The sequence below is a fragment of the Lynx canadensis genome, chromosome F1 (genome assembly GCF_007474595.2).
Source record: "Lynx canadensis isolate LIC74 chromosome F1, mLynCan4.pri.v2, whole genome shotgun sequence".
Lineage (NCBI taxonomy): Eukaryota > Metazoa > Chordata > Mammalia > Carnivora > Felidae > Lynx > Lynx canadensis.
Genome location: NC_044319.2, coordinates 44,219,786 through 44,238,948, shown reverse-complemented (window position 1 = coordinate 44,238,948; position 19,163 = coordinate 44,219,786). Strand labels below are relative to the sequence as shown.

The 19,163-nt window shown below is 51.7% G+C and overlaps 2 protein-coding genes across 16 annotated transcripts in view; both read right to left on the bottom strand.

Annotated features, from left to right (window-relative positions):
- The window catches only part of IKBKE (inhibitor of nuclear factor kappa B kinase subunit epsilon), a 29,762-nt gene extending 19,221 nt beyond the window's left edge, over positions 1-10,541 (bottom strand). For 3 of the 8 annotated variants that reach the window (XR_003965992.1, XM_030302931.1, XM_030302934.1), the window contains exons 1-7: positions 10,258-10,537; positions 9,587-9,676; positions 7,760-7,878; positions 6,812-7,060; positions 6,375-6,504; positions 4,501-4,682; positions 712-872 (exon numbers count right to left, since the gene is read on the bottom strand). Coding sequence is in view for 7 of the 8 variants with exons in the window: in XM_030302931.1 (XP_030158791.1) it covers positions 712-872; positions 4,501-4,682; positions 6,375-6,504; positions 6,812-7,060; positions 7,760-7,846 (809 nt within the window). In the remaining variant the exon portion in view is untranslated. Of the gene's footprint in view, positions 1-711; positions 873-4,500; positions 4,683-6,374; positions 6,505-6,811; positions 7,061-7,151; positions 7,288-7,759; positions 7,879-9,586; positions 9,677-10,257 lie in introns of those variants that run through there. The other 5 variants (XM_030302936.1, XM_030302932.1, XM_030302935.1 and 2 more) reach the window with 5 other exon arrangements.
- Positions 10,542-15,544: 5,003 nt separating this feature from the next.
- The window catches only part of SRGAP2 (SLIT-ROBO Rho GTPase activating protein 2), a 234,440-nt gene continuing 230,821 nt past the window's right edge, over positions 15,545-19,163 (bottom strand). For 6 of the 8 annotated variants that reach the window (XM_030302923.1, XM_030302925.1, XM_030302924.1 and 3 more), the window contains one exon: positions 15,545-18,947. In XM_030302923.1, coding sequence (XP_030158783.1) covers positions 18,564-18,947 — 384 coding nt within the window. In that variant the 3' untranslated portion in view covers positions 15,545-18,563. The remainder of the gene's footprint in view (positions 18,948-19,163) is intronic. The other 2 variants (XM_030302927.1, XM_032591765.1) reach the window with 1 other exon arrangement.

The following is a 19,163-nucleotide window of genomic DNA, read 5'->3' as shown; positions in this document are numbered from 1 at the left end:
GAGAGTCCTGGCCCTCAGCCAACAAGATTCCCAGTCAGGCTCTCGGCCCCTTTCCACTGTCCACTTCCTCCACCCCCTTACTGCACACCCCCCGATCTGGCCGGCCTCGGCACCTCTGTCCTCGCTGTGCTCCACTTCACAGACCCTCCCCTCCCTTCAAAGTCCCACCTTCCCTGACAGCCCCCCGCCTGTCGATCTCCTTCCCCTTGCCCTAACCTAATCCAGGTTCCACACAGCTGGACCCCTGAGCTGAGGGTGGGTGTTTCGACCTTCCCACGAATCTACCTTAAACCTCTTCTGCTCTGAGCAGTGCCCTCAGTGGGAGCAGCCACCGACTGAAGCTACTTCTGGAGCAGCCGGCAGGAAACCTGGGAAGGCCTCCCACAAGGGATCAGGGCCTGGGTCCTTGCCCCACCTTTGCCCCTGGCAGGTTCCACAAGCTTTGGAGCCTCTGCTGAGATGGGGGAGCCACTCGTGGAGGGAGGCTAAAGGGAAGCACTGAGCTGAGGGACCGTGATCATCTCCCATCAGTCAGGGCGGGCTCAGCTTCCTGTTTCATTGGCTGGTAACAGAGGATCGGAAAGGAGCCTGGGTGGGGGTGGCCCAGAGGAGGACCACAGAGTGAGAGGTGGAGTAGGAGAGACAGCAGGGACCAATGGAGGAAGGTCCAGGGCCCGTCCCTTCTCATTCCCTGTCCGTGGCCCACCGTACATCATCTCCTTGTTGCGCCGTGGTCCACCGAAGGGGACGAAGGGCAGGCTGCCGGTGGCTGCGTGGTACAGGGTTACCCCAATGCTCCAGAGATCCACGGTCACCCCAAATGTCTTCTGCTGGGGCTTGCGAAGCACTGCCCGTTCATACATGTCAGGGTGCTGCGAAAGGGAGAACGAGAGGGCAGCCATGGAGACGTGGGTGGGCAAGGGCTGGAGCCCCCATCCATCAGACCTCCTTCCACCACCTTTGGTGAAAACAGAACTATCAGAACCATCTCCTTTGTCATTTCAAAAATGGGTATGGGGGCACCTGGGTGACTCAGTTAGTTAAGCATCCAATTCTTGGTTTCGGCTCAGGTTATGATCTCACAGTTCATGAGATCAAGGCCTATATCGGGCTCTGCACTGACACCGGAGCCTGCTTGGGATTCTCTCTCTCAAAATAAATAAATAAGACCAATGAAACCAAGAGTTGGTTTTTTAAAAAAATAAACAAAATTGACAAACCTCTAGCCAGGCTTCTCAAAAAGAAAAGGGAGATGACCCAAATAGATAAAATCATGAATGAAAATGGAATTATTACAACCAATCCCTCAGAGATACAAACAATTATCAGGGAATACTATAAAAAATTATATGCCAATCAAATTGGACAACCTGGAAGAAATGGACAAATTCCTAAACACCCACACTCTTCCAAAACTCAATCAGGAGGAAATAGAAAGCTTGAACAGACCCATAACCAGTGAAGAAATTGAATCAGTCATCAAAAATCTCCCAACAAATAAGAGTCCAGGACCAGATGGCTTCCCAGGGGAGTTCTACCAGACGTTTAAAGCAGAGATAATACCTATCCTTCTCAAGCTATTCCAAGAAATGGAAAGGGAAGGAAAACTTCCAGACTCATTCTATGAAGCCAGTATTACTTTGATTCCTAAATCAGACAGAGACCCAGTAAAAAAAGAGAACTACAGGCCAATATCCCTGATGAATATGGATGCAAAAATTCTCAATAAGATACTAGCAAATCGAATTCAACAGCGTATAAAAAGAATTATTCACCATGATCAAGTGGGATTCATTCCTGGGATGCAGGGCTGGTTCAACATTCGCAAATCAATCAATGTGATACATCACATTAATAAAAGAAAAGATAAGAACCATATGATCCTGTCAATCGATGCAGAAAAGGCCTTTGACAAAATTCAGCACGCTTTCTTAATAAAAACCCTTGAGAAAGTTGGGATAGAAGGAACATACTTAAACATCATAAAAGCCATTTATGAAAAGCCCACAGCTAACATCATCCTCAACGGAGAAAAATTGAGAGCTTTTTCCCTGAGATCAGGAACACAACAGGGATGCCCACTCTCACCGCTGTTGTTTAACATAGTGCTGGAAGTTCTAGCATCAGCAATCAGACAACAAAAGGAAATCAAAGGCATCAAAATTGGCAAAGATGAAGTCAAGCTTTCGCTTTTTGCAGATGACATGATATTATACATGGAAAATCCGATAGACTCCACCAAAAGTCTGCTAGAACTGATACATGAATTCAGCAAAGTTGCAGGATACAAAATCAATGTACAGAAGTCAGTTGCATTCTTATACACTAACAATGAAGCAACAGAAAGACAAAGAAATTGATCCCATTCACAATTGCACCAAAAAGCATAAAATACCTAGGAATAAACCTAACCAAAGATGTAACAGATCTGTATGCTGAAAACTATAGAAAGCTTATGAAGGTAATTGAAGAAGATATAAAGAAATGGAAAGATATTCCCTGCTCATGGATTGGAAGAATAAATATTGTCAAAATGTCAATACTACCCAAAGCTCTCTACACATTCAATGCAATCCCAATCAAAATTGCACCAGCATTCTTCTCAAAGCTAGAACAAGCAATTCTAAAATTCATATGGAACCACAAAAGGCCCTGAATAGCCAAAGAAATTTTGAAGAAGAAGACCAAAGCAGGAGGCATCACAATGCCAGACTTTAGCCTCTACTACAAAGCTGTCATCATCAAGACAGCATGGTATTGGCACAAAAACAGACACATAGACCAATGGAATAGAATAGAAACCCCAGAACTAGACCCACAAACGTATGGCCAACTCATCTTTGACAAAGCAGGAAAGAACATCCAATGGAAAAAAGACAGTCTCTTTAACAAATGGTGCTGGGAGAACTGGACGGCAACATGCAGAAGGTTGAAACTAGACCACTTTCTCACACCATTCACAAAAATAAACTCAAAATGGACAAAGGACCTGAATGTGAGACAGGAAACCATCAAAACCCTAGAGGAGAAAGCAGGAAAAGACCTCTCTGACGTCAGCCGTAGGAATCTCTTACTCGACACATCCCCAAAGGCAAGGGAATTAAAAGCAAAAGTGAATTACTGGGACCTTATGAAGATAAAAAGCTTCTGCACAGCAAAGGAAACAACCAACAAAACTAAAAGGCAACCAATGGAATGGGAAAAGATATTTGCAAATGACATATCAGACAAAGGGCTAGTATCCAAAATCTATAAAAAGCTCACCAAACTCCACACCTGAAAAACAAATAACACAGTGAAGAAATGGGCAGAAAACATGAATAGACACTTCTCTCAAGAAGACATCCGGATGGCCAACAGGCACATGAAAAGATGCTCAACGTCGCTCCTTATCAGGGGAATACAAATCAAAACCACACTCAGATATCACCTCACACCAGTCTCTGACCAAAATGAACAAATCAGGAGACTATAGATGCTGGCGAGGATGTGGAGAAACAGGAACCCTCTTGCACTGTTGGTGGGAATGCAAATTGGTGCAGCCACTCTGGAAAGCAGTGTGGAGGTTCCTCAGAAAATTAAAAATAGACCTACCCTATGACCCAGCAATAGCCCTGCTAGGAATTTACCCAAGGGTACAGGAGTACTGATGCATAGGGGCACTTGTACCCCAATGTTTATAGCAGCACTCTCAACAATAGCCAAATTATGGAAAGAGCCTAAATGTCCATCAACTGATGAATGGATAAAGAAATTGTGGTTTATATACACAATGGAGTAGTACATGGCAATGAGAAAGAACGAAATATGGCCCTTTGTAGCAATGTGGATGGAACTGGAGAGTGTGATGCTAAGTGAAATAAGCCATACAGAGAAAGACAGATACCATATGTGTTCACTCTTATGTGGATCCTGAGAAACTTAACAGAAACCCATGGGGGAGGGGAAGGAAAAAAAAAAAAAAAGAGGTTAGAGTGGGAGAGAGCCAAAGCATAAGAGACTGTTAAAAACTGAGAACAAACTGAGGGTTGATGGGGGGTGGGAGGGAGGGGAGGGTGGGTGATGGGTATTGAGGAGGGCACCTTTTGGGATGAGCACTGGGTGTTGTATGGAAGCCAATCTGACAATAAATTTCATATATTGAAAAAAAAAATAAATAAACTTAAAAAAAAAAACAACCCACATTGGTGTGGAGTTAGCCCATCCAGAGCATTTCCATGTGCCCACTCTCTGCCCTGGGGAAAGTGGTGATCAGTAGTGCCCCATCCTAGGTGAGGATCACATCAAGGAACTAATTGCACAAGGGAGGCCTGGGGCAGGGGGGCCCGGCCAGAGGGGCCCGGGCAGGGACACTTGGGCAGGGAGGCCCAGACAGAGTGCAGCATCACCTTTTCTATCTTAGAGAACAGAATAAATCCTTCTGGTTGGGGTGCAGGGGTGACAGATACCCTGCCCCACACAGGGGGATTGAATAGAGCCCCTATTCAACACCCGACTCACCAGGTACTCCTCAGTGCCATAGACAGAGACAAACTTCTCATCGTCATCCAGCTCCCGGGCGGCCCCGAAGTCCGTCAGCTTATAGATGCTCTGCCCCTCCTCCCCCATGAGGCGCATGATGTTTCCAGGCTTGATGTCACGGTGGACAATGCTGTTTTCCCGCAGGTGGTTCATGCCGGCCACTGGGGACGGAGGGAGGGCTGCTAGCTCTCTGGCCAGGAACAGCTCAGTGTGTGGGGCTTCTTTTGGGGGGAAGGACGCCCTTGGGTCCAGATAGAGAGTTCGCATGGGCTGACAGAGCCACAGGAAAAGCAGGAGGACAGACATGGGCACAGGGCAAAGGCGGGGAGCCCAAAGACACGGGTGCTGAGGTTCCACTGGGATTCCCTAAGAAATTAAGAAGGATGGTGTCTCTGCCTCCCCAAAGATGGCATCCCCCTTCTTGTCTGATTTATTTTTAAAAATTGTAATAGGGGCGCCTGGGTGGCTCAGTCGGTTAAGTGTCTGACTTTGGCTGAGGTCATGATCTCACAACTCATGGGTTCGAGCCCTGTGTTGGGCTCTGTGCTGACAGCTCAGAGCCTGGAGCCTGCTTCAGATTCTGTGTCTCCTCCTCTCTCTTTCTCTCTCTGCCCTCCCTTGATCACCCTCTCTCAAAAAGTTAAAAATTGTAATAAAATATACCTAGCATAAAATTTAGCATTTTAATCATTTTAAGTGTAAAAACCCCGTGGCATTAAGTCCATTCACACTGTTGTGTGACCATCACCACTGTCCATCTCCACAGCTTTGCCAATGTCCCAAATAGACACTCTACCTATTAAACAATCACTCTGCATTCCTCCCCCTGCCCCTGCCACATGCCGTTTGACTTTCTGTCCCTATGGATTTGACTGTGACTTACTTCATTTAGCAGTGTCTTCTAAGTTCACCCACATATAGCATGTGTCAGAATTTCATTCCTTTTTAAGGCTGAATAGTACCCCATTATGTGTATATACCCTATTTGGTTTGTGCATCCATCTGTCCGTGACGTGTGGGTTGTTTTCTTCTCACGGCTGTTGTGAATAACACTGCTATGAACTCTGGTGGACAACCTGCTTTAAGAATTGTTTTTAGGCTAGTGGGGCGCCTGGGTGGCTCAGTCGGTTGGGCATCCGACTTCCGCTCAGGTCATGATCTCGCGGTCCATGAGTTCGAGCCCCGCGTCAGGCTCTGTGCTGACAGCTCAGAGCCTGAAGCCTGTTTCAGATTCTTTGTCTCCCTCTCTCTCTGACCTTCCCCCGTTCATGCTCTGTCTCCCTCTGTCTCAAAAATGAATAAACGTTAAAAAAAAAAAAAAAGAATTGTTTTTAGGCTAGAGTTTTAGACTGCTGATTAGCAGGAATCAGATATAGTAAAAACGTTGGGGTTGGCAAGCATAATTCGTTCCGGAAACATGCTTGTAATTCAAAGCATTTGTATATCCAAGCGAATTTCGGGAACCATTGGCTCAGTTGTGATCATGTGACATCTGGCATCCGTGCCACTTGTATAGCAAGACGTCGCTCGTGTATCAAGTTAAAATGTATTAGAAATGTTTGCTTGTCTTGCGGAACACTCGCAGAACAGGTCACTCGCAATCCAAAGTTGTACTGTACTTGGATTCTGTCCATTCATCAGTGTCTGTCCTGGACCTGGACAGAGTCTGTCCTGGTTTGTGAACGGAGAGCCTCTTAGGGACAGAATGTCTTCTCTGTTTGGCTACTTTTTTCAGAAATGCCAGACCCTCTGGGACATCACCTTCCCCTGAGGGCTGGGCCTGGGGCTGGTCTGAGTGGGGAGGAGGGAAAGAGGGGGGAGACTTCCCGGTGGGGGGTCAAGGAGGGGCTCACCCACACAGCGCAGCACCACCAGAAACTCATCCTCCGGCAGCCCGAAGGCGTTCTCGGGGCTTTCGAGCACGCTCAGCAGGCTCCCGCCGGAGCAGTACTCCATCACCAGCACCTTCTGCCGGCTGCCCCCCTGTAGGTGGGACGGAGACAGGGAAGCTTGGGGCAGAAGGCAAATGTCCCCTTCCATCGCTGTGTGAGGAACCAGCTTTCTCAAGAGGGGGTGACTCAGCCTAGAGCCAAAAACCCCCCTTCTCTAGGTCCCAGCTTCTGGCCTGGCCTTCCCTCCTTGGCCTTACAGTGACCCCACACACCTGAGCCCAAGATTACCTTTTCCAAGAAGCCCTCTTTGATTAGGCCCTACCACCCACCCTCACTTTCCCCCGTACATCCCACCCCACAATCCTTACTCCACCCTACAGGTTGCCTCTCCGGCTGACCTGCTGACAAGCATGTGACCACGTCTCCATGATTCTGTGACCTGAGTCTTTCCAGCCTGTGTGGGTCAAGGACAAGACCACCTCCCTCTGACCAAGCACTGGACCCACCGTCTCCTCCACCGCAAAGAGCTTGACGATGTTCTGGTGGTTCAGCTTTCGCAGGACATCAAACTCCCTCACCTGCACCTCGCGGGGTCGCAGGTAGCTGGCGGTGTTGAAGACCTTCACGGCAACCAGCTCCCCGGATTTCTGCCATGGGGGGCGCGGGTAACGTAAGTCCCACCCCTGCCCAGGGGAGCACACCCACCCCCAGCCCTCCATGTAGCTTCCCCCGACCTGCCTGAGACCAGAGATGAGCAAAGGCAGCCTGGTTGGGGGTGGGGGCTCCCAGCTCCCACCCAGCTCCTTCCTCAACCCAGAGGGATTGAAGCAGGTCCAGCGCTGGTTGGGGACAAGGGCTTGGCACACCAGATAGCCTGCAGGGGATGGTCTGTTGTTACTATTACCGTTTCTGTTGGCAACAACCACAATGGCAGCTACCACTCCCTGGTGCCAGTAGCAGAGCTGGGATTGGAACCTGTTCTGTCTGACTTCACCTCTTGAGACAGGACGGTGCCGTGTGTCTCATACAGTCAGTACAGCACAGCGACAAAGGCAGGGCAAATCCAAACAAGTCCTACTTCCCACCTCTGCTACTCCTAGATTTGCTGCCACTTCCCCGGGATGAGGGCTTTGTGTCTTCCTCTCTTTCTCTCCAGTCCCAAAATGTGCTTGACGCAAGCTCTTAATCCCTAAGGAGCCCTTTTCAGCTCCCACACCTCTTGCCAAAGCCCCCGGCTCCAGAGCATGCAGGACAAAGTCCAGAGGCCTCTGCCCTGCTGCCCAACAAGGTGCTGACGGGGCCAAGAACTTCACTGATGCAGGGGCCTGGCCAGGGCCGTGTCCTACCTTGTTTCGGGCCTTGTACACACTGGCGGTGGCCCCCTGCCCCAGCAGGTCGTCGGTGTGCCATAGGTAATTGACAGTGCTCTGCATCTCCTGCCCCCGGCTGGCTGGCCGCCTTCTGCCTAGAAAAAGAACATGCAGGGGTCGAGCATTCCATTCCTGAACTGGGGTGGACACTGGTGGCCTTTTGGGTGGCTGTGCCCAAGACCATCCCACAAAGGGTTCCGTGTGGCCATTCCGGGGGCAATGGAGGTGGGGGGGGGGGAATGGAGGAAACGTGAAGCACAGAGAGGAACTTCTCCGAAAAGAAGTACAGCCCCCTCCCCCCCCCGCCACCCCGGGGCCCTCAGCCCTCAGCCCTCAGCCTGCGCCTGTCCCACCACAGGGCACTCTACTTGTCCTCACTCCCCATCTTCTCCCACCACCTCCCCAGATGGGCCATTCTGCAGAGACGAACCTTTTTCTCTGTCACCTCTCCCAGGCACTGAGAATTCTGGGGTTTTGACATCTAGGCCTGGGATTGTCCCAGGAAGCAGAAATAGTGCTTGAAGGAAGGGCCCCAGGTCAGGCAGCGTCAACCACACCACCACAAATCTCCAGGATTGCAACATGAGCCTGGAGCCCTTCTCCACCCACTCGCCTGGGCCCACCACTTCCTGCTGCTGTGAGCTAACAGGCGGCCAGTGTGGCCAGGTCAGCGCCGCTCTGGAGAGGAACGACACATCCTGCTGCCGGCAGTGTGTGTGAGGATGCGTGCATGTGTGCGTGGGAAGGGGGTGGGGAGGCAGCGAGATACCAGCAAATCCAAGGGCTCAGGAGCCCCGGGGACCATCTGAAACCCTCTCCAGCTCCATTCCCCATCTTTGCCCCCGTCCTGTGCTTTCAAGGCCAGTTCCTATAAAGCAACTGGGGCCAGGGAGTGCAGCCTCAGAAATTAAACTCAAATTCTCTGAAAAATAGGCTCAGGTCTGGTCTTAACGGGATGACTGGGAGAAGGAACGTGAGAAGGGCCACTACCTCTTAAATACTCTCTAATAAGGCTGGTCTGGACAGGGTTCCTTCCTCTTGTAACATCTGATCAGTTCTCAACCCTAGGGTCACCATGCCTGGAATCCTACAGTTCCTTAGCTTTCTTTGAGCCTTCTCTCTATAATCTTTTAAAAAATGCAATTCCTTGAGCAAGAGGCCAGTTCAAGAGACTCAGTGGCCAGTTCCTAGATTCAGAAAAGGTACCTAGTGTGTGCATTTTGCAAAGGCAACGGAGATACAGAGAGACGATATATTAGCTCATCAGCTTGAATGAATTGATCAGGTAAATTCCTTATCCCCTCACCCTGGAGGCTGAGGAAAAATCATGATGCTGGCAGATCTGGGGATGTGAAGCCTGACAGAGCACACGAAAAGCAAGGCCAAGCGGTCCAGTCTGGGGAGCTGGTGGGTGGCAGATTTCACTACCTTCATAATCCTCCCCAGGCCTGGTCCCCAACATGGGCCCTGGTGCCGGGGCAAGGTGCAGCTGAAGACCGAGGGAATGCACAGTGTTGTGCAAAAGGCAGAGCCCTGGAAGGGCGGTGCGTCCTGGGCTCTGCTCCTGGTCCTGCCAGGGCTGTGCCTAGGAGCTGATGGGTGGTGCATCTGGTTGGCTGCGTGTGCACTCGCCTCCGCCCCACCCCCACCCCCACCCCTTCAGGTGCAGGGAAAGGCTGCTGTCCTTCGGAGTTGGTTGGATGAATGAGGGTGGGTGGTGGAGACTGGGCGCCCGTTGCCCCACCCGCTGTCTGCACTCGGTCTGTCGTCCTCCTGGGGACTACTGCGGCCAAACGCACTTACCCAGTGCTCTGAGCCGCTGTGGATCAGCCAGAGACTCTCCGGGGCGAGCGTCTGTTATGTTTACTGTCTGTGGCAAGTCCAGGAGCTGAGCTACACCGGAAAGAGGAGGGCGGATGAGAGGCACCCCTCGGTGCTATGTGATTCTCAGCCACCGTCAAAGGCCACCAGCCCCAGCCCTTTAACCCTTTCCTGTTTGTCACCCTCCCCCACAGGGCTGGGGGTTTCCAGCCCATTTCCCCAGCAGCTCCAGGAGACTTTCCTCCCCACTCCTGGGACTTGGGTCAGGGAGAAAGACCCCAGGTTGGGTGAGGGCAGGCGCCAGGAGCCAGGCAGGAGAAAAGTATGGAGGCAGAAGCTGAACAGGGGCGGCCGGTGTTGGGAAGTAGAGCCCAGAAAGGGATCGGGGGAGGCAGGTGGCAGCTCTCCCCCCCCCCCCCGTGCCACAGCCCTCCCTGCCTCTCGCTCTGGACTCCAAGCAGTCCTTTACAAAGGTGACCGCCAGAGAGGGCATGCAGGGCACTGCCGGGGGACCCCAGAAGCGGCAGAGAGACCCGGGGAGGCGCCACGGGGCTGCGAGAGCCTCTGGCTACGTGGCAGCACCCCTGCACTCCACCGAGTGCTGCCCTGCGGCTGCCCCGGTCCAGCGACCCCTGCGGACTCGGCACACTCACCCCATCTCAGCTGCGGTGGTGGTTTGTAGGCTTGTGGAAGAGCGTGGCACCCACTGAGCTTTCAGCACGCACTGTCATCCACAGGCTGTGCGCATAACATCCTGGTGGCCACGGCCCCCCCCCCGGGGACCCCCGAGGCTGGGCCAGCTGTGGGGGTGGGGGGGCCTTGCGCCACCCCTGGAGCTGGGAGGGCGGGGGCGTGGGTGGGGGGCAGATAGTGTCCTCTCCAGCTCCCTGCAAGGGGACACTGCTCAGCTCCGAGCCAGAGCCAGCCGGCCCTGCTCTCTCACACTTCCTGATTTGGTTCTTTCTCTCTCTTAAAGGGACAGAGGCAGCTGGGCTGCAGCCACCCCCGGCAGGAAGGGGAAAGGATGCTCTGAGCTCCCAAGTGGAGGTGGCGGGACCGGAGTCTGAGGCACAGAGAGGCCTGAAACTGAGGCTGGGCAGTGATGGTGGCCGCAGGGTGCCCTCTGGGCATGTGCCATTTGCGGAAGCAGGGAGCTCCAGGACCCGGCCCAGAGTCCACGGAGCCGGTTGGGCAAGTTAGCCTGCAAAGACAGAGTCCCCACACCCCGGAGCCCCAGGGAGGTCTAGGACCTGTGCCTAGCCACTCCAGAAGTCGGGTCTGACTCATCTTCCCAGTGAGCCTGCAGAGGCCCAAGAGCAAACACTGGAACCCATGTTATGCCCTCCAGGGTGACCTCGAGCACAGCCCACATCCCTTCCCGGTTTCTTCATTCAAGGTTAGTAACATTTATTCCATTGGTTGTGTGGATGACTGCTTGCTCAGAACAATAGGTATACAAATGCCAGGGAAACTGGAAAGCGCTTTACCAACTTCGAAAGCATTGAAGCCCACACACCTTTACAAATTTGCCCACGATCTTCAGACACTGCTGGGGCTGGAACATAGGTGTGTCAATGTCCCAGTCAAGATTCAATGCCCTCCATCAAATTTCCTAGGAGACTGGAGAGGTCTGCAACGTTCTGGTCGACTCCAAGATGGCAGTTGGATAAGAAATGGTTAAAACCAGGAAATTCCATGTTTCTATAGAATGTTGCAGGGACTTTCCCATGGCCACACCTGGTGGTTTCCTCTGGCAGTCCCACCCCTAGCACAGTGACACCAGAACAGGAGCCCAGCTGAGAACCGCCTGGGTGCTCAGATAGATACACCTGCTGATAACCCCGCAGCCAGAGGCACTGCTGCCGGGCCTGCCCCGGAGGCCCTGCCCTGCTGGTTCACTGCAGAACCAGGAGAAATGTTCCAAGACCCTCTCTGGCTCTCCGTTCTGGATTCACAGCCTGCCTGGCATGTGGGAGAATTGCTCTTGGCATCCTCTGACGAGGTGGGGCCAACCGAAGCCTTTTATTGCTGATGCAAGAACCCCACCCCCACCGCCTGCCCCCTGACCCTGATTCTGTTAGACTTGGTGTCTGCTCCCTCTGGGTCCCCTGAGTGACTGTCATGAGCAGAGCCCCCTGCTGGCCCATATGGGACATGTACCTCTGATGAGAAACCAACCTTTGTTGTTTTAAGCCAGAGGTTTGCAACATTAAGCCAGCCTATCCTTAAAAGTCTACCCATTTTTTTCCTGATGAACTTGACCAGTCCTTGCCAGCACCCTACTCTTCTCTCTCCGGCAAGCCCAGTCTGTCTTGCCCAGTGTCTTAAGCAATGGTCAGTCGTGTGGGACCTTCCCTAGTGGGAAGCTGTGGCACTGTGTGATGAGGGCACGCAGGTGAGACCCAGGCTTCTCCCCAAGTGCCAGGGTTTGGCACGCATGGTGAATGCTCTGAGATACACATGTCAGCTGGTGATCTGGTGAACCTGGCACGAAAGGGGGGCAGCAGAGAGGGCGTGGTCAGGAAGGCCTTGCGAAGAGAAAGCATGCTTGCTTGACCAGACTTTGGAGGGAGGGGAATGAGGCAGAGAACTGGGGGTTGGAGGTAAGGCATTCCAGGCGGTGGAAACAGGTGCAGGGGCACAGAGAGGTGAGGATAGGGTGACTTTCTGGGGACACCACATATGGTAAGGCTAGAGAAGGGGGGAAAGTGGGGGATGGGAGGTGAACTGAAGCCCTGTGTGGTGACAGGTTTCCTTGTCACAGCATCCTCCATGAGGTCACATCTTCTGTGTGGACAAACTCTGGTCCCAGTGGGGCAGCACGGCCCGTGTTCCATCGGTGGAGAGGCTCAGGAGGTGGGAGGAAGTCTGTAAGAGGCCACAGCACATTTTCTTGAGTGGCTCTGAGGAGTCATAGAAACACAAGTGGCAGTTGGAAGGTAGGACAAGGACCAGAGGTGGGAAGACGGGGGTCTTTGACAGCAGCTCAGCAGCTGTCAGGGAAAAAGCTCGCCTCTACCCTCTACAAAGGGAGTCCGAGTGTGTAGTGGGAGGGGCAGGGGCTTCGCGGTCCCAGAGGTCGGAGCCCTCCCTCCACCGCGTGCCCCGCGCCACCTGCCACGGCCAACCTTCCATCTGTGCCGTCATTCCCCCTCTCTCGCACGTTCCTTCTTCCCATCCTACTGGGTCTTGACGTCACCCAACCTTCCTCATCGAGTTGATGTAAATATTTGTTGCTTTCTCTGCCCCTGCATGGCTTGAGCCTGTCACAGCCGCCTCCCCTGCCCGGCTCCCTAAAGGAAAGAAGGATGAGGGCAGGAGGGCATGTGGGAGAGGACGGCAGTGTGTACTCACCGTGTGCCAACATTGATGAAGGGCTGAGCGACGAGGCCTCAGAGCCCCGCTTCTTGCCACCCTCGTCGGTCAGCTCCCGCCATGAGCTTTGGGTGAGGAGAGAGGGCCTCCGCGGCCGGATCGGACTCTCCTCCCCCAAGTAGTGGGGAGAGAAGCCATGGGAGCAGCACCAAGCCACCGAGAAAAAGTGAACCCTGTGCCACCGGGTGCTGTCTTTCTGGGTATGGAAGAATACTTCACTCGTTCTCTGGACTCTCCAAGCCTCCTGCTCACCACTCCCTCCTACCCTCAGCTGAAGCCTTTGCCTTAAGCTTCACTGAAACACAAGAAGCAATCGAAAGGGAGCCCCTTCATCTTCTCGCCCCCACATCCACTGCCTACCTTGCGTCACGCTGCCTTCCCTCCAGTGAGATGGAAGCGCCTTTTCTCGCGGCCACGGCCAGCCCCGACATTTGTCCTCTGTGACTCACCCTCTCCGGCGCATTCCTTCTTCTCATCCTACTGGATCCTGTTCTTGAGCAAACATGCCTCAGAGATGCCCATGCAAAAACAAACAAACAAACAAAACCAGAAACCTGGTCCCTGCCTCCCTCTTGATGCTCCCATTTACAACAGCACCTAGACATGAGTTGCCAAGACTTCCTGACTCCGCCTTCCTTTCCCAGTGGCTGCCCAACCCACTCTACTCTGACCCATGTCCCATCTACGGGATGAGCTCCGGGTCACCGCAGAACGACTGCCACTCCAGCTGGCCTTGGGCAGCCAAGCCTCCCTTCCCGTTGACACATGTCCTTCACTTGGCGTCTGTGACACTGTGCTTTCCCAGTCACCGAACTGTCACTTGCTCCCTCTATCCGTCTTCTTTGCCAGCTCCTTCTTCTCTACTGGGTTTCTAATTATTGGGATCTACTTTTTTTCCATTTACACGCTGTCCCTGGGAACCTCGTAGTTTGAGTATATCCATAATAAAATAGGTCCCAAGTTTCTTTGCAGGCATCATCTGTCCCTAAAACCCCACATTCACGTATTCAGGAGTCTGTGTGATATTTCTACTTGGGTGTTGAGCGGTCAACTCTCCCAGGCCCTGCAGAAACCTTGATTGGCTGTACTACTCCTTAGCCAGGCACTAACTACCTATCACATTGTTTCATTTTCGGAGTAACACTTGGCCTCTTTATCTGTTCTCCCTCAAACTGGACAGAAAACTCCATTATCTGTTTCTCCGGTTCAATACTTTACAACAGTGCTTGACACACCGCGAGGCTCAGCGTTTGTTGACTGACTGATGAACGAGTCTTTGGCACATGTAATATGCCAGAGTTGCTAACCCCAGAGTAAAAAGAAGCTTCATATACCTATTGAGACCAACATTTAGAGTAGATAATCATTAAGGCCATTTCCTAAATTCATACCCACCTGGTCTCCTTTTTTTGGTCTCTCTCTGGGTGGAATGGGTCTGTTTTCAACTGTGTTCATGGTCACTAGCTGCCACCAAGCTCCCATCAGAATATATAAAATGAATTAGGGCACCACCCCAAATGGCCCACCTTTGCCTTTTGGGCTCTCTGAAGAGGCTCCTTGGTCCTCCGCTCACAGCTTATAAACCAGCTCCATCTCACAGGTCACCACCCACACTCAGGAGAACTCACCCAGAGCACAGGGTGGCAGGACAGCCTCACCTTGACTTACCTAAGACCAAGGGACCAACAAGATAAGCTCAAATGTAGCTCTATTATTAAAAAGAGGGAGGTGGGGAGGAGAGACAACAGGCTGGAAGGGCATGAGACAGACGGAGGTGACGGGCCGGAGAGATGGAAAGTGTCCAGGGTTCAGGGTAGGAGTCCTGAACACTGGGCATCCCCTTGGATGAGAGATTTGCTCCCTCCCCAGGGGCTTCTGGTATTGGAATAAGTCCAATAAAAATAAGTGTGGGCCCTAGGATGCATTTTAAATTGTTACCTTTGAATAACTTCACCCTTGAGCTGATGATCTGCTAGAATCAAAATCTACAGGGGAGAAAGCTTTTCCAGAATGCCCCCACCTCTGTGCTCAACACCAGCAGCACAAGCATATGGGTCGGGTCTTCTCCCAGAGGCAGGGGGCATCCAGGGTCAGAATGATTCAGGGCTTTGCTCGGGGAAGAAATACAACAACCTTCAGTCACTCTTGGTTGTGGCTGGCAAAACCCGCAAGCCACCTGACAGGCCCCGCTCCTCCAAGTGGGGAAACCTGACCAGCGATAGAATGGAGAACCGTCCTCACTGAAACCAGGGTAGGTGGATTCTGGGGAGGAAATGGTTCTCATGGCAACAGACTGCGCTGTGATGAGCTGGGAGGCTTTCTACAAAACTTCTTAGGGCTAAATGGAAAGGCTGGGTGGGGTGGGGACGGCAGGGCGGGAATCCACATTCTAGATGCACCTGGCTGTGCTTGCTGGGAGGGAGAAGATGGTTGGCTCCCGAGCTCACGCATTTCTCCTGTTGCCAGGCAGGGCTCTGTCAGCACAGACGAATCAAATTCCCTCCTGGGCAGCTGGACTCCTGGATTGGAGATTTCAGGGAGGGGAGAAGGGATACGAACGGCAGCCTCGAAACCTAAAAACGTGTTTTATTTCGAAGTTGTGCTTTGGATTTTCCCCAATCCAACATCTGTTGAGTGACAGTCTCAGGTTCACACAAAGCATCTCCAAGCATACATACAATATTCCAGTTATCAACACTATTGTAAAGAATATGCCATCTTACACAAACGTGACATACAAGTCAGACGCCACAACATTGCAATGCCCTGGAAGATCTAAGCTTCCCTTATGCACGTGAAGTACACACACGCTGGCCCTTCCAGTGGTCTGTTCGTCCTGTTGCTGGCTTCATCTCTCCTCATCTCCTTGGGGAGAAACCAGGGCGCCCTGAGGAGGTTGGCTGAGACCAGTGTTTCCAGTTTCCAGGCTGCTGGCGGCAAACTCCTCTCTTTTCCAAATTGGGATGCTGGTGGCCCCACCCCACCTCTGTTCCCCAAAGACTGACCCATCAGAGTCCACGCCAAGAGAAGGATCCATGCCTCAAGGGGCAGAGTGGGGCTCTCTGAAGCATCATGCTGGTTTAGGCAAGCAGATCGGAGGAAGACTGGTCTCCCTAGGCCCTGGATGGCCAGCTCCTTTTGGCTTCTCGGTGTAAACATCACAGTGTACAACCTCAATTCCAGTTGATCGCAAGGAGCTCTGCCGAGGACGCTCCTTCCGTGGGTTCCTAGTCCCCTGGACAGGTCCATCTCACAGGTGTCAGGAGCACCAGAGAGGGGAGGACAACTTGGCTCCCAGAGCTGGGGGTCGTAGGTGGCCACTCACACACCGTCTAGTTCATGATGCAGATCAGCAGATGGACACTGACCAAGGGAATGGTGGACACAAGTCATGTCCGAGGGCTGCAAGAGAAATCAGGCAGGAACAACAGAACAGGCCCAAAGCTTTGTCATTAAGAAAGCTTCGCTTTTCCTTTCTCAGACAGGAGTGTGCTGGAGGGAGGGGGTAAAGGGCAGGTATGGGTACCGATTCTGATCAGTTGGATCAAAAAGGAATGTAAAGTGAAGGGTGGGGGTTCCATGCTCATCAAGGAAACAGATCCTTGGTTTTTATGAAAGCCCCTGTTGGCTTAAGACCTGCGTGAGTCCAGGTGATAGGCGAGGACAGGCCACAAAACCCAGCAACGAAACCCAAGAATGCAGAGGACCGTGGGTTACCTCTCACAGACTGACTCGCTTTATTCAAGGAGCTCTTCATTTCTCCTTTCTAGCTCTTGGGATAGTTTTCCTGGGGTTGCAGGTTATCTCTCCAATAATTAGCGATTTCCCACAAAGCTCTCCTTCACACAGAATGAGGAAAATCCTACCACTTCCTGCACCACCAACTGCCAACTTCAAAATGTTGGTCCAAAAAGAATCTTCTAGGCTAAACATAAGGAAACTCAGATTTTCCTATCTGAATGGCAACCCACCACCTCTCCTGACCTATAGAAAATAAGGCTAAAAGTGTGGCTTTAAAAGCAGAAAACAGAGAAGAGGAATGAGCTTTAGCTTTAGCTCAAGTATCTGTCTGAGACTCATGAACCTGGGTGTGACTGTCCTCAGCCCTGGTACCGCTAGGAGAGCGTGAAGCTAGGGGGGCCGGAACCGGGGGCACCAGGTTTGGAGACCAGATTAAAGTATGCAAGGATAGATACCATTTCTGCTTTTTGGAGAAGAACCAGAAGAAAGGCCAAAGGGAGGCCAACATACTCAGCATCCAATTATCTATTTTGTTAGATTCCAGCCTCGGGAAGACCTTAGAGCCCATGGGGCCAAAGCTCTCTTAGTTGTCTTTATTTGGATAAAAGAAAACAGGTTTTAAGGAGTAATGTCTCTCTTTAATCTAACCAGGGCTCTCCAAGCCCTTGTTGGTCCCTGAAGAGAGATCTTGTAGAATAACCAAACTGGGGGGCGGGGTGGGGGGGGAGGTGAACTTAGGATATGTTTTCGTTCGGGAACAATTTGGGGGCTAGCAAAGCTGATTTTAATTTTTGAATAGGATCATGAATTTTGTCTTAAGTGTCCAAAGTAAGTGTGAGGAAGAAGGGCCCATTTCTCACCTTTTCCAAACCTGCCTTAAACACAATAAACTCTCTCAAAAGACTCTTTACCCTAAAAGATATCAGCTATAAAACTGTATTATACAGGAAAATGTCTTAAATGGAAAATGGTCCATCAGAGACAAAGACAGGAACTCGAGAAATGTCTATACATTCAGAAAAACTTTAGAAGTTCTATAAAAAGATTGGGCTGTATTTCTAGAGGATGGAGGAGAGCAAAAGCAAACACCAATGACCAATTCACACCAATAGAGAGAAGACAGAGAGAAAGCCCCAACCCCAAACAGATTACAGGATCGGGTCTCATCCTGCTCAGTTTTTTATGATGGAGAGATTTCAAAGGCTAGGTTCTCTGGCCCAGACAGAACAAGATTTGTAACGGAAACAGAGACCCCTGGTGGCTGTTGTGTGAACTGCCACAATAACTTACAAAGAGACTGGTCTAGACCAGGAGAGGCTACACATGCCAGAGACTAGAAAAACGTGTGTTGTGGTGTGTGTGTGTGTGTGTGTGTGTGTGTGTGTGTGTGTGTGTAAAACGAAGAATGGACTATATATGGTTCTCTATAATCAGTACCCAAAACAAGATGCCACTGAGAGCTGGCTGTCGGTAGCCAACCATCTGGTCAGGCATCCCCTGTGTCTAAGGGGACAGAGACTTGAGCCCGTGTCCTCATGACTCGCCTTGCCAGATTTCACAGTGACCTGATAATGGAAAACTCTAACTCTGGCTAACCTAAGAACAGTATGTACTGCAGCTGGCTGGATTACGACAACGGGGGGAAGCAGAGGGCGGTGGGAAGGGCAGGGCGGGGTGGTAACGAGGGCTTCATTCTCAAGGTTTTGGGTGACGGGAAGGCTAATTCCTGCAAGAACAACTTAGAATCTAATTTTCAACTGAAGTCCCCAAGCTAGTTAAATAGGAAGATATTTTAATAATAGTCCCTCCAGTCCCTTTGTCTAGAACAATTAAATTACATCCCTCAGACAGTACAAGACTTGTCAGTGGACTGTGAGGAAGATGATGAGTTGACACCAGGGCTAGTGGCATTTGTTTTGGGGAAGACAGTGGGCTTGGGTCGCGTGGCTGGCGGCTTGACTGGGGCGGCCATCTTGATAGACTTGACGGGCCGGAAGGCGCAGGCGATGTCCCCAGCAGTACTGGCACTGCGCTGGAAGGCGGGCTCGGGGTCCTTGAGGAGCTGGGTGTGCAGGGGACTGGAGGGCTCCGATGTGGGGGCCACCACTGGGGAGGTTTTGAGGGGCTCCAAGGTGTCCAGAACCACATCGGGGGTGTGCTTGACACTGCTCTGCCGCTCTAGCTCCCGCAGCTCATTCAGGGCAGAGTTCATAGTTGCCTCAATATCCTGAAAAATAGGAAAAAGGAGGAGGTGAGGCACATGTCGGGAGAAGTCCCCAGGAATCCTATTTCAACGGCACAGGCCAAATCACGAAGAAAGCAACTGGAGGGAGATGTTCAGGTTATTTCACTTGGCCAAAATCCTCAAACACACCGATGCTCAGAATGTTGGGGTAGGAGAAAAAAGGGATTTTCATTATCATGACATTTTTTTTCCCCCTTT